The 15,365-nt window shown below is 37.8% G+C and overlaps 1 protein-coding gene across 1 annotated transcript in view; it reads left to right on the top strand.

The window, feature by feature from the left end:
• Window positions 1–811: 811 nt before the first annotated feature.
• LOC145775059 (cytochrome P450 2U1-like) overlaps window positions 812–15,365 on the top strand; it is a 36,851-nt gene continuing 22,297 nt past the window's right edge. Inside the window, exons 1-2 of the mRNA XM_082586258.1 lie at window positions 812–998; window positions 2,983–3,286. Of these exons, the coding sequence (XP_082442384.1) occupies window positions 3,224–3,286 (63 nt within the window). The 5' untranslated portion in view covers window positions 812–998; window positions 2,983–3,223. The remainder of the gene's footprint in view (window positions 999–2,982; window positions 3,287–15,365) is intronic.

Below are 15,365 nucleotides of genomic sequence, written 5' to 3'. Positions count from 1 at the left end.
GTCTAAGCTGCGAAAAATAGTAAGCTATACGGTACAAATATATTGTACCAAACGAACCGGTCATTATGCTCTGACTGTGTTAAGTTATTTTCTGTTATGCTTGATCGTTAAATGGCATTTACAAAAAAAATACTTTAATTAAGTTGTTAGCGTTTATTTAGCCTTAATAGAAGTAAATAAAAACTTTGGCCTTTTTTTGAGCTTATTTTATAATGAATTTGGCCTTACTATAGCTTGAGTATCTGGTAACCCTGGTCAGCAGTAAGCACTTTAGCACTCAGCAGAAGCAAAGTACCAGCAACTAAGCAAAGGCAGGCACGCCAGCTAAGAGGTTGATGAAAGTAGCCTACCTCGGTGTCCAGCAGAAGCTAAAAAGTTTGCCATGTAGTAGATCTCCTGTTGCTGTGCAGTATAGGTACTATTATGCTTTTGACTTGACATTTTAGATTATATATATTTTTAACTGTTGATGCTTTACTTGTACTCAACTCTGTGTTTAGGTCTGAGGAAGAATAGTTTTCTGAACGACTTATGGTACATTTCTGTATGGTTCATGGAAGTGAGCATGTGATTAGTGACAATTTATTATACACTGATCTTACAATGACATTTGTATCATTATATTCAAAAACAGTATGCTTTTGATAAGTGTGTGCAACTGTGCATGCCTACACTGCTATTTTTCTTTGTTTTGTTATTGTCGTTTATTGTTGTGTTTTAGATTGATTACTGGTAGGCTGAGTGCTACTTTAATATCAGTATAAATTCATTATGCTGCAATTGAGACAAGGATGGTAGGGTAAGAAAAAAATGTTGCTGTAACATATGTCTGTTATAATGCTAGTTTTCGGATATTCGGATCTGGATTAGATATTGCTTTTCATATTATTTTTGGATCAGGATTGGATTCGGATATTTCTAAAAAATTTCGGATTGGATTGGATTATCAAATTTCAATATCCGCACAACACTGGACTGTGGAAGCTATCGGTGATTAGGTGAAGGGATCGTAGGTTACTTTACTTGATCTGTGTTTTGAGAAGTCACTGAGACAGACTAGTTTTGATGTGAAGTAAAGCCAATTACTGTAATTATTGGTGCTCTTTCACAATTCGCCCTCTGGATGATGACGTCATGAAACGTCACACAGGTTAGAATGGACAATTATAAAGGAGGAAGTACGGGGTGGAAATGCACTGAAAAACACCTGAATGGAATTGTCTCCCATTTATTCATTTTTTGTTCAATTTCAACAAATTTGCTAACGTTGGAAAGCACAAGCATAGATCTAACCAACTAAGTTAATACCAAGTCCATAATAGTACTAGCTCTATCTGGTGGCCACCTAAACTTGACCAAATTCAAGCCATTATCAAAAGTTTACTTTAAATGATAAAAACATTAAACGACAGCCGATTAAAAGAACATGTTACTGTGTATTGTGTTACTAACCCTAACCCTAACTCAGTGCATTTATAACTCAGTCCGGTACAGGTTTATAATTATTTATATTAGGTTAGCCTACTGGTTGATGAAGCCCCCCCATGTTTTGAGACCACGAGCCGCCGCTGTTTAACACCACAGCCAATTTTATTTTGTTCCAAGGGAGTGCCAGATAAATCTAAAATTCTACTTCGGATATTCTTGTTGTACCGCGTTCAAGACAAAAGTGTTACAGTTTAAATGTCATAATGGAACAAACTGATGTTTCTCACAGCTAGAGCAAGAGCAAGACGCTAGCCGTTTTGGTAACTTCTTCACTTCAAAGTAGGCCTACACGCAACACAATTCAAGTTTAAACTCTCTCTCCTCAGAATTGTTTAGAGAGTAGCCTATATAGCATACCTATCCAAACAAACGAAACAATTTCTCTGTTATGGCTGTGAAAGCTTTGTCGTTTTTAAGTGTAAAATTCGCACAACATGGACTACTCTTTGTATTGTTGAGTAGCCCTAAAAAGGGCTGTTTTGGTAGCCCTAAAAAAAGCTTTTGAATAGTCAAGAAAACAAACCTTCTTATGAGGTCGTTTGAAACTTCAAACGACGCACCAGAACGTCGCGAGGTAGGCTACAGTTTGAGAATCACGGTAATACACAAATGAAGCACATCCTACTTTTAAATTTCGAAATTTATCAATCATGCTGCAAACTCGGAAACTTTCACGCATTCTCTGAAATCGCTCTAAGACCCCTTGGGGTCCGCGGATTCCCGGCTGAGAACCACTGGCATAGATGATTTACCTGTAATGTACAACACAGTGGCGTAGCCAAGGGGGGGGGGGGGGGGGGTGAGGGTTACAACCCTTCCTTTGGCACGCGTGTGACGTCACGAGATTGAGAATAATGCTTTCAGTTTCTATGTCTCTAAAACAAAGCTTGCCTTATTTTAAACGAAACTGCATTGAAAGAGCGAGTTTTGCCAATATATCTAAGACTCCCAGAACCATTGCTAAATTAAAGTAAGCGGTGCAATGCAGTAGTGGAAAGGGTCTTTTCTTTGGTAGCAGTTGCGAAAAATAAGAGTTGAAATTTGATTGGCAAGGAGACATTCTCTTTACAACAGACAATATGTATGCTGGTGGTGATAAAAGTGATGCATTTGTAGATATTTTTGACATTTAGAGCTAGATTTATCATCTTAACGTTGTGATTAAGGCTTGGCTGTATTTTGTAATTAAGGCTCGGCTTCAATTTGGCTATATTTTGGAAGTAGTTTGGCTATTTCCTCAGTTGGCCACCTGGCAACCCTGTGTCCTGCATGATTGCAGCATACATTGCACTTGCAGCATTTTCCTATCCGACTTGTTCAATGCCCACAGTCCGCTGTCGTGGAAGAGCACCGGACGACCTAAATTGCAGAAGATCAAAAGCAACTTTTAGTTAATGGGATTAAACTAATTATAAAAGTATATTGATTTGCATAATGTTCTGTTTAGTTTTTTTATGTTAATTTTACAATCTCACATTTGATTGTTTTTGTTAGGGTGGGCTCCCGTACATTGATTTTCAGAGCTAGAAGCATGTTGCAATACTTTTCCCAACCAGTGCAATTTTCTTGGATTTTTGTTGGACTTTTTGCTTTTTTCATTTCGTACAAATAGTATAAACGGCCAGTTAACTTTCCACCTGGACCAAGAGGCTTGCCTATTCTCGGAGTTTTACCTTTTTTGGGCAAATATGCTGAACGTACCATATTAAAGTGGAGCAAAACTTATGGGCCAGTCATGTCAGTTCGAATGGGTTTGGAAGACATAGTAGTGTTGAATGATCCGCCATCCATTAATCAAGTGAGTTATTGCATTTCTACATTGTTGGTTGTTAATAGGTCACCACAGAAACTACATTCTGTAGTAGATAGGCTACCATATAGCCTACAGTATAATATCAGTAGTTCCCAACCAGGGTGCCATTTACAAAACTGTGTGGTACCGCAAGCTATTTCACATATTCGTTTTTTTCTGTCTTCAAATGGTTAGTTAGGATCATCGTTGCTGAAAAAAAGGTATAAATACCATTTTTTAAAGTTTTTGGAATGAAACAGTTAAAATTTGTTTCAACAACCTGCTGTATTCGCGATAAAAGATTGTTTATCCGCCATGGGGTGCCACAAAATATATTTATCTTCTGAAGGATGCTGTAAGCCTAAAAAGGTTGGAAACCACTGCCATATCTCTTTATAACTTAGAACAAGATAAACTTTATAACCTATGTACAGTAGATGTGAAGGCTAAAATCTTGACTAACATTTAAGTAATAAGTATATATATATTCTGTTAACGCTTTGTAGGCCTACAGTGATTTAGTTTTAATCAACATTTTAACATCTAGTTTAGTCAGTCACTGTTTTGTTTAGCACATGTCGATTGTTGAAGTGCGCTAAAAAAAAAACAAGACAATCTTTTGTTATGGTGCCTGTTAAAAATTGCACTGTGGCTGCTTTTTCCTGCTGGTTGCCATGGTTGTGATCATAAAGCATTGTTTCATGGCATGTGTTGCCATAGTTAAAATTAAAGAAAGTTTTTTTTGTTTCCCCAGGATTTGACAATTTTCCCAAATCACAACTTTTTGTTTTCAACAACATTTTCTCCAATTAAGGCAATTCCTTATCTGGCAACACTACTGCAGCAAAAATAACCACTGCCTAAAAATAAAGGTAAGGGATACAGCGGATTTTTTTGGGGGTAGTGTCAAAAACATCAGTTTCCAACTTTTTTGGAAACAGTTTTGTTGTATGGCCTCAAAACTGCAAAAAATAATAAAATTTGTCAAATACACATTAACAGACATCATTTGCAAGATTACTTTTTCTAATTTGCGAAAGAAGAATAACGAAAAGCAAGCTAAATTTCAATGATATTTACAATTAACTCTCACCAACAAGTATATGGCAGCCTTAATTTTCAAGGAAATTGGCTATGCAAGTGTAGTTTCCAAGCTTCGGTCCCCAGATGTATGACCATGACCATTTTTTCCTGGGATCCAAGCTAGAAAATGTAAGTTCAGTAGCAGAACATACGGGCGGGCAAGTATGAAAACGTTGGTTGCATGACCGATTCCTTTCCCTGGAATGTGAAAACACACACTGCATAACAGTTTTCGGGTACCGGTACCATAGTTGCAGTTTCACAGTTTGGTAGCAGGCTCCTTGTACCAAAGTGTGAGTTCCACACTTCGGTAGCAGGTATCCGGGTAACGTAGCGTGAAACTCACACTTGCATGCAAAGAGCCTGGAAAAAAAGTCACTTCAATAATATATACATTAAATTCAATATAATACTGTTTGAACATGCATTTTTATCCTTTTTACTTCAAGTTCAAAGATAAAAATGCGTTTTATTGTCATCTGCATTCTTAAGTGTGAATTTCATCATGCGTCCACCAGTCCTTTCCCAATCACCATCTGGTTGACATGGCAACACTTGCTCCATGTCAACATCCTCAATGTCATCATATTTGGGGTATTTCCATAGCCGGCTGCTTTAAAGTTGTACCGTACTCTATTCAATCCAAATGTTCAACTTCTACCACCATGTTTCCTTTGTGGGAGCATACATACCCAATAAACCATGTAGGTCCATCTGCCATTTTCCACACTGTAACGCATACGGTAAGCTGTTTGCCTCCAAATTGTTTTCTTCGCATATATTCGGAACAGGGAGAACTCCAGTTTCGGTAATATGCATTGCATGAAGGACATCTTGATTAGCCTACTCAGCAAGTCCATTATTGTTACAGTACTTACTGGAGACTGATGAATCAGTATCACTTAACAAAGTGCACAGATTTTTGAGACATTCCTCAATCCTCATGGGAAATATTGTTCAGTTTGAATAATCCAGGCATTCGAATTACATCCACTTTGTGTATATGACGGTAATATGCCAATTCCGTTCTCATAATCCAGGGATATCTAAAGAAGGGGATGCAAAGGCTCACAGCGATTGCCTTATTCTTATGACACTACCAAGGCGGTAGTTTGTTACGCGCAAAACATGCGGTTCTTTTCAAAATTCCAGATAGTTTTGTAGTGCAGCTGGTACAGTGGTACACTCAGGTACAGTCAGCTACAGAAGACAGTTGGTAAATGATACATAGAGCATATTTAAAGAATACTTGTTTGGAAAGACAGTTGAAAAGTTACCAGTAAGCTATTTTTCTTAACAAAGCCTTTGTAGTAGGCTAGATGTAAAGCAAGTATACAGGTAGTTGAATCAGGGCCTCCAAGAGAAATCATGACTGGTCGGGAAACAAAACGAAAAGTGGGTCCCAAAGAAAACAGTTTTCAGCGAAAATACAAGTAACGAATTTGTATCATGTGTCTTAAAGGCATACTAAATGAAATTTTCAAACGCGTATTAAGCATTAAAATGCGTAAACTAAACATTCAAGAATACATTTCAAAAAAAATTGCCAAAAAAAAAAATGTTTTCAATGGCACTGGCAAGGTCCAAATTCCAATGTTTTATTTATTTTTAATTTTTTCAAAATGACCAAAAAGTGGAAACACTGCTCGATAATACGTCACTATCGACAGCAATAACAAAAGCCACGTTACCACATCTGATGTTTTGAGCAAACTGTCTGATGTTTTGATGTTGAAATCTGATGTTTTGATGTACATACAGTCATACATACATGGCCTACAGTTAAATCGCCTGTAGTAAAAACCATAGGCGCCTAAGCCGTGGGGGCCAGGCCCCCACGCATATTTCTGCGTGGGAGCAACTTTTTATGCTGCATTGATACATAAAACAATAGATGAACTAGCGATTGGCAGCAGGAAAACATTTTTAAATGCAAACCGCAACAGCTTCGCAATAAATAATCACTAGAACGAGTAGCGATGCTACAATCCCACCCCAGACAAAAAAATCTGTCATTTTTACATTGATTTAACGTCTGCAGACGTTGAATCAATGTAAAAATGACTGATTTTGCTGCCTGAGACATAGCAAAAATCTACCATTTTGCGTCGATTCAATGATGATGATGGCGTATGAGCGATCTTTCCAGGCTAGATTGGAGGGCAGGAAATCTTCAGCCACTCACTTCAATGTCATCAGATGTTGAATGCACCCAAAAACAACATAATTTGCTACGTTGACGCAGCGTGCGTTTAGCTTAATACGCTTGCAAACAGACTCGATGTCGCTTTCGAAAGTCGAAACCTCTGCAGAGAATTGTCGCGGCAGTGAATCGCTCGCTGTGAAAACGAACTTGAAGTATCGGCCCGAGGTAACCACTAACCAACGTTAACAAGGGCTGGTACAAACCGCATTGCGCACACGCGGCATAATCAACACAACAACGAACTCGCGCAAACTGCATGGCGCACACACGACCGTTGCCATGGAAACCCGATCAAAGGCGGGGAATATGCGCATCTTTTGTTTCTTCTGCAACACGAAAACGGGCGTATTACAGCCAATTGAAACTTGAAAGCAGGTCAGCTGGTCAGCGATAAGTTGCGAAAAGGGAGCAATGTCAAGTCGAAAACTTAATCAAACGTCTCTCTGTAACTATTTTTCAAGGGCTGTTTACGGATGTCAGCAACTTTTAAATTTATTCAAGGTGACGTGCTGTTGAATTGATGTAAACATGAATGATTTTGCTTTCAACAGGTATATTTTCAAGCGTATGATCAAGTTAGTATTTTCATTCCATTTACAGTATACCTTTTAGTAAACCTTTTCGTCTCTTGTTTCATGCTAATGAATCTAGTTCGTTGCTAAAATTTATGTTGTGCTTAGAGTGGCAGTCCATCAACCGCTAGCCAACGCATGGCATGTGTTTTGGTCGAGTTTTGTTTATAATAATTAACGGTAGGTCGAACGTAGCGATAACTCCGAGTGTGGCAATAAAAGCAATCCTAGTGTGACGACATAATTACGTCATTCATCTGCGTGACATTTTGCTGAATTTACGTTGCTGCTGATGAAACACGCTTTCGCCCCCACGGCCAAAAAAATAGTTAGGCGCCTATGGTAAAAACTATTGCTCGATCAGCTGTGTGCTAGTCGATAGTGACGTAGACTGTACAGTCACACGCTTTGCTGCTCACGGCCTCATGCCCATTCCCGTTTTGAAAGCTCTGACAAAAGAACGCACAGAATGCTTATCAGACCGCAATAGGGCAAAATTTTATTGAAAATCGTTTTATGGTAGCATGTTGAACACAAAGAACGTGGAAAATCGCCAAGTCAGGTTTCTCCTTTAGTATCCCTTTAAGCTGAACTTGCCTACTTTCCTCAGTGTGAAATTGAATTCCTTTGAAGTTTCAATTTTAAATAAATTATGAAAAAACTGTATCATATTCAATATAAAAATCAACAAAAATCACTGGACTAACTACACTCGCAGCAAAATTACCATTGTTGCTCAATATTTTCTCTAGAAAAAATTGCAGTAAAGTTATAGGCTATGTTTGCTGATGATGAATCCTTGTCTGTTTGTTGTGTGGAATCCTGGAAGGGCCGCTTTATGTCGGTGGTAAGGTCTCCTCCCTTGACAAGTCTGCATCACTGCGTCTGCGTTGGTTCCAGTCATGTTGTAAAATGTGAAAAAAATGTTGTATATAACTGTTGTTTGTTGTGAAAAAATTGTTGATTGTGAAAATTGTTATAACTGGTAATTTTAATATAGCCTACTGTACAGTAGATGGAGGAAAAATTTTAAACACGCAATGCAGGCAATGAAAATAGCTCAACAAAGCATGCAATCCATTCCGAACCTTTTGCAATGCAAAGTTACGGATCACAGCATCATATAATAGAGATTTTGCAAGGTCTAATTTGATGCACAACATGCATAAACGGTTTTGAGTCATGGCGGAGTCATTCGGTTTTGAGTCATGGTGGAGCGAAAACAATTCTTACAAATCTCAGTGTGCTAAAACCTTGTTTTCAACTCCCAACCGTTGGAGGTACTGGTTTATGTAACAAATTTTCAAATATCCTAACAAAAATATTTGGAAAAGTGTTTCCTTAAGTAGATATCATGGGGTGATGCGTTCCGGTTTGCAGCTCAAGTTTGCTGGGTAGCTTTCTTTCAAAAGTAGCCTATCAACTCATCCAAAATGTCATTGTTGTAGGCTAAATTTGTTCCACATGCCCACAACTAGGCCTGCACATCAGACATACGATGATATTTCCATAGGACTTCAAATTTATCGATAATATCATTGGGTTTGTTGATACATTTGTGATAATAAATACCAACAGTTAGCGAATCCTTTGCAACATAGCGTAGCCTACGGTAAAATAAATTTTGATTGTATGATTAAGTTGGTGAAGCGAAATTATTGGAGCGTTCTGTACCCAAAAAAATAAAATCTTTTTTTTAAATTTATAGTTCCTGTAACAACTTAAGCTTGCGAGGAGCCTACTCTTTCCAGCTTTCTGCAACTTTGATTACATCTTCCTTTAACGTCATTGAATTCATCAGTTTATTGTCCACTCGTCAACGTTGTGTGAGCTTCTGGGGCCGAAAAACATTGAACAGTTCTTTATCGCTGCATAATTGGTTAGTAGAGTGAATTTCGCTTAGGACTGTAATGTATGTAATAAATAGAAGCACAGGTTTGAAACTGCTCAAGTAGGCTGCTTGGAAATGGGATAGCTTTCTTTAGAATTTGCTATCTGGCTTGGCTGCACATGAAAATTACATAAGCTTAGTCAATCAATTAGGTTGCTTAAAAATGATATAATATCTGGACAACACTCCACACCATGAACTCCAACTCTAGTAGCCTACATTTAAGCAATGGCATCCATAAGCAGAAAATAGGCAGGAAAGGCTTTCTTCAATCTTGCTTGGACACTTTTCCAGATAGTGTATGAGTGTATGTTGGATCCATTGTCATATGCCTGGCCAACGCAGTTGTTCATGTCAAGGTACAGTTGGTCAAGCAAAAATAGTACACGCTTAGCCAAAGCAGCATTAGTTTTCAAGTTAGAACAACATAACACGTTTAGTGATACAAAGATCAGCAGGCTTACCAGCATCAGACTGTACATGTTGAAGCAGGTTAACATAGCCTGACTTACGAGAATTGCGAGAATGGTTTGTTCTTGATGAGAAACATCTAAAATAGCATCTTCTGCAATGATCGAAAAATATTTGTAACTATACAGTATACGCATTTCATTCAAAAATTTGACTATTTTTAAGTTGATAAATTTTTCTTTTAGTAGTAAAAATGGGCTCCCCTCAAAAGTGATAAAATGAAAAACTACTCGTTTTTCCTTTACAATGTAATGCTAGGGGGGAAAGTTGCCTGACTTTCACCCCTCTCGGAGCCCCTGAGTTGAATTAACAAGTAACCATGAGCATGCAATGAGTATCCAGGCCTGATGCTAATCGGAATGGCCCGTTTCGGCGAGTCCTATTTGGCTAGTCCGATTCAGCGAGTGCCCGATTCAGCGAGTGCCCTATTCGGCGAGAGCCCTTTTCGGCGGGTTCCTTGATCGGCGATTTTTTGAATTTTTTTTAAAATCATTGAGTACCGTAGCCTAATTATCATTGCTGTTTTAGGGGTTGGGGTTAGAGGTTAAGGTTATGGGTTGGGAGTTAGGGTTAGGGGTTAGAGGTATTATTAATTTATTAAAAAAAAAATTCAAAAAATCGCAGAAAAGGGCTCTCGTCGAATAGGGCACTCGCCGAATAGGGCACTCGCCGAATCGGACTAGCCGAATTGGACTCGCCGTATCGGACTTGCCGGATAGTAGCAGACCCGATGCTAACAGCACAATGCAGGTTACCATAACAAGATTTATTAACTTACTATTATCGACGCCAATTGTCGTTTTACGGTAAACAGATTATTTACGATAAGCAGAAGCCCTTCTATTGTCAGACGTATTAAGAGCCTTCGTATCCCCTTCTTTAGATATCCCTTTCACAATCTTTTTCTGCTTGTCACATTTTGTTGACAGGATCGATCCAAGTTCTGTTGTGGATGTGCAAGGACCATTCTTCGTTATGCACAATTCTAATAATGTCATTGCATAATCCTTTTCTTGTTGACGTTTCATTAATTTGGCCTTAATTTTTTCACGTGATGTATCCTTTTGTTCATGCGTCCATTTGTCTAATTAGTTTCTCTTACCATCAGGATTTTCATGATTTGTTTTGATATATTGTCGACTTTTCCTTGGTTGCTTTGGTATAAGGACAAGGTCATGTCGGTGCGTATGCCTCTTGCAGTGAACTTATTATTGCGATGTTTCGCTACTACTGACAGGTGGCTAAACTTGGCCTGGTCACGCTCACAATCGAGGTTGTTAGTTGGTAAATTTTGAAGATCTTGCTCTGAAAGTTTGTCCAATTCTGTGGCACGACATTTTTGGTTTTCTTGAGCAAAACCATATTCTCAACCACATTGTAACTGTATGGCTGCTGCAGAATTATAGCACATAACCTATCCTGTAAGATTTTAGATTCCAAGACTGTATTTGGGTCATTCCAGCCCAACTCAACCTGTGCTTCCATGGGTACCCTCTCAGATTTTGCTCAAAATTGCACCAAATGTACCTTTATGGGAGCAATGAAAAATCCCCAAGTTTCAGATGAAAATTTCAAGCAGCTTAGATTTTATGGCCGTTTAAACTTTAAGGGCCTCATCCCTTTTTCGTAGCAGTGGACCGCCGTGTTCTTTTTCAATGGTTTTTGAAGGCACATATCTTCATTTCTGGTGACCATATGGATGAAGGATTGAAGGGTTGCTTGGCTGTTATCCAAATGATGACCTTGCACAGCATCTTGACAATAAAACTATAGTTGTCTGAAAAGTCCAAGAGAATAATTGCTGTAAAAAGCAGGATTCTGCTGTAAAAAGCAGGATTTTGATGACCCACCTGACACTTATGCATCAAGAGATGTTGTTTTTTACTATTGAATTGTGTAGTATAGTTTATAATGAACTAGCACAGCAATTTTTAGTTATCTACTACAATTACAATAAAAGTTATGGGGCTCTGAAAATAGCTGAAATTGCTATTCGCTATCCCTCCCCAAGTCAAAAATGAGGATAGCGCCCGAAATTCAAATGGCCACCATAGGAAAACCGTTTGAGATATTGATCTAAAACTTGTGATTCTTTCGTTTGGTAGCCTAAGGCATAGTATGACAACTTTTCAGCAAAATCTGCGACGCACCATATGTATACAAGATATCTTCATATTGGCTGTTTTGATATGGAATGACCCTAAAAATGTACAGGCCGAGTACAGGAAAACTGCTTCTTTTCAATAGCTGAGTAATGTAAGAAGGAGTTGAGTTGAGATGTTCTAATTTATATCAGGCATAGCCAAGACATGTATCTTTTAGTGGTGAAAGTTTCATCACTTTGAGGTACCATCTACAATTTTCTACATGGTTATCTACCCCCCCGGAAAAGGGGGCCCGAGGGGTATTTTTTTAAGTGCAGACCATTTTTAGTGGTCTCTAAAACCATTATTTCCAGTTTTTATCAAGACAATTTGCTTCAATTGCTTTTACACAATGTTTAATTGCCTAAATTACACAAATTTGGTGATGTGGCTCACAGGGGGGGCTCACAGCTGATCGTCAAAATGTGAAAAATTTACATTTTGACCAACAAAAACCGGATGGTCAAAATGTGAAAAATTTACATTTTTACCAACAAAAACCGGGATGCCTGTAACTTTTTATCAACACATCCTAGTCCAATTATGACAGCTGATTCTGAAAGAGCAGCCCAGAAATACCCACAATACCAATTTTCAGGCATATTGCATGCATAGAAATGAAGATATGTGCCTTCAAAAACCATTGAAAATGAACGCGGCGGTCCACTGTTACAAAAAAGGGATGAGGCCCTTAAAGTTTAAACGGCCATAAAATCTAAGCTGCTTGGAATTTTCATCTGAAACTTAGGGATTTTTCATTGCTCCCATAGAGGTATGTTTGGTGCAATGTTGGTTGAGTTGAGCTGGAATGACCCATTTGGTGTATATATTGGTACATGTCTAATTGTCTATAGTGCACAACAAAATCACCCAAAGTATCCATTTTGCCAATCTTAAGATCTTCAAATAGTTGTGGGAACATGTTCAAAAGTTAAAGCTGGTTTGAAACTTCCAAACAGTTCAAGAGAGGCAGAGTAATCTTGTGCGTAAAAACAGATAAGACCTTCAATCCTGTGATAAAAAATTCACAGTTTAAATAGGGTTTACTTACCTGAACCAACAAATTTGTCCTGGATGTTTCGTCCAATAGCATCTAAAGCAATGGTAATGCATGAAGAATTGAGGCTGCTGAATAACCAACGCTGTTTGTGGTATATTGACATGTGCTTGATTTGGTGTTCTCTTTCCACAATAAGATTAAATTCATCAGCAAGGGAAGTTGAATTACCCGATTTATCATGGGTACCGTAACCAACTTTAATATCGCAATTATACCAGACACAACAATAGCTTTTTTCCCTCTAAAAAAAGGCGTAGAGCTTTGTTCAGGTCTTCAAACTTTCCCCTCATTTCTATTCTCTTTACCAGATCAGCAAGAACTTTAACATTTGACCCATCGAGCTTCTCAACAGTATTGCTTTTGCAAAGCAAATGATATGGTTGACGATCAGATGACAGTGCAATTGCAACATGCTCTTCTACCTGCAAGTTCTTGCTTGCAGCAGCAGTCATTAAACTATCTGTTTTGTCCCATAATTACTTGGCTGTGACAATAGAAGATGTAGTTAGAAGCTGCTGTAGCCAATCTCTCGTAGGTTTCAACTATTAACTTCGTAATATTCTTCCTGTCTTTATATGCAAAAAAATTGGACGCAGTCGGAAACATGTGGCATCTGAGAAAATCAATATCAAGCTTGGCTACTCCATCAATGTTATTACGAGATGTTGTGCCGAAATGCAAAGTGACCTTCACTTGCAGAGGTTTCTGCAGCAATGCCAACCCAGCATTTCTTTCTACCTGTGCAGCTTGAGTGTGTTCATAATCGACAACTGTTCTTATAGATGGTAGTATAAATTCATATTTTCCATAATCTTTTGATGTGACAGGCAAACTAGGATTCGAAACATTAACCGAATTCATCTTCAATCTTGGTTGTTTATTTGGCACCACTGGAGCAGCATCACCTTTCGGTTCGTTGACTTGATGTTCGTTAGAACTGAGGTAGTAATTATGAGTATACATAAGTTTACACACTGCTTTTACAGCCATTCTGGGTTTTCCAGCAGATATACCGCATGTACTTGAAACATTGGCACACGTGGCCTTGACTTCTTCTGCGCATTTCCGTACCTTTTGAATTGATGGTCTGTCTGTTGGAGGCATTCCAGTCTGGGTGGAACTTTCCATTGTCAGTTTTGTAACTCGTACCAATCCTAAACGGTCCAAATTTTGAAAATTTTTCACTTTTGTTTCTGTTCCTAAAAAAGACTCTGTCTCCTCTCCGCCTTCAATAATCAATATACTGAATGTCTTCATGTGATTGTTTCTGTTGTACTTGCAATTCTTCAGCTTGGCATTGTTCACTTTGCACATGTTCTGTATCGATTTGCTCACTTATGTAGCCAAGCATGTTTGCTTTTTGTCCAAATTAAAAGGTTTTTGCCATGTCGTCAAATGTGTGTGGATCTGAACTGTATCGTAGAATGTCCAACAAATTGTAGCTATTGCTCCTCCATTGTCGCAATCTTTCTCTTTTGGTCTTTGTTGATCGACCCTTCATCTGCACTTCATTGAAGTAAGATTGCAATTTGCAACCCTTGTCTGATTTTGTTTGCTATAGTTTTGTGTTCTGTAACATGTTGTGATCCAAATGCTTTCACCCAAATCAACTTTAGTGATAAGACATATTATGCATTGATTGCTTTTCTTCAAACCTTCGTTTCTTTATCTTTTTTTGGTGATCCACCAGGTGCATAAGATAATATTGCAATAACGGTTTCCCATAGAAATGGCAAGTTATCACCTAGCACAAACACTAGGTTCAGCTTTTCAGTCATTCTGTAATAAGTAAATATGATTGCTTCGTTAACTAGGGTAACTCAACTTTATATAACTAGTTTGCTCATAAATGTAGGAATTTTCACTATTTTAAAGGTCATGAAACGAAAGGTCACGCCTCTGCTCTTGGGGTCAACTAAGGTCAAAATAAAATTGACGATGTGCGGAAGAATAAAGTGGGTCAAGTGGAACGTAGCATACATGCCATGTAGCCATGTAAAGGACCTACAGTCCTACACTCTAATCTACTCTTCATTATGAATTCATCAAAACACACCGAAAACCGAAAATTTATGTTTTTTCTCACAGATATGGTCAAAATTTCAAAAACTGTGTCTACTGATGAAAAATAAATATTTTTTAAATATTTTTGCATATTCTTAATAGTTATACCATAAATATATACTTTTAAAAAAATGTGGACAGAGGAAAATGTGAGATGGTCACACTTTATCCCCTACCTCTACTAAAAATGAAAATGCATGAAAGTTTGTGAGCTTGTTCAATAACTATATTTTAATACATTGAAATAAAATAATGGTTACGATAAATAAGAACGTTTTTTTGTTTGATGTTATTAATTGAGTAGTGATTAATTTGGCTTTGGATTTTTTAAATGTTGGTTAGAGGTGTACTGTGATATCTATATTAATTTGATGTTGTAGTATTGTCAGAATTTCTTTTGATCTGTTTTAGTTATATACATCAGAAGATAAAAAGCGTACACCATAAATTCTGTAGAGCTCTGTTAACCATATATTTTATAAAAAGTTTGTACAAATCTTTTAAATGCAATAACAACTTGAGAGTGATAAAATTGAATGAAGTGTCCCTCAAGTTGCAATGATTAAATGTCCTTTTTTATGCGATCCAAATACA

The sequence above is a fragment of the Aplidium turbinatum genome, chromosome 1, assembly GCF_918807975.1.
Source record: "Aplidium turbinatum chromosome 1, kaAplTurb1.1, whole genome shotgun sequence".
Lineage (NCBI taxonomy): Eukaryota > Metazoa > Chordata > Ascidiacea > Aplousobranchia > Polyclinidae > Aplidium > Aplidium turbinatum.
This window is presented reverse-complemented; position numbering and strand designations above follow the sequence as displayed.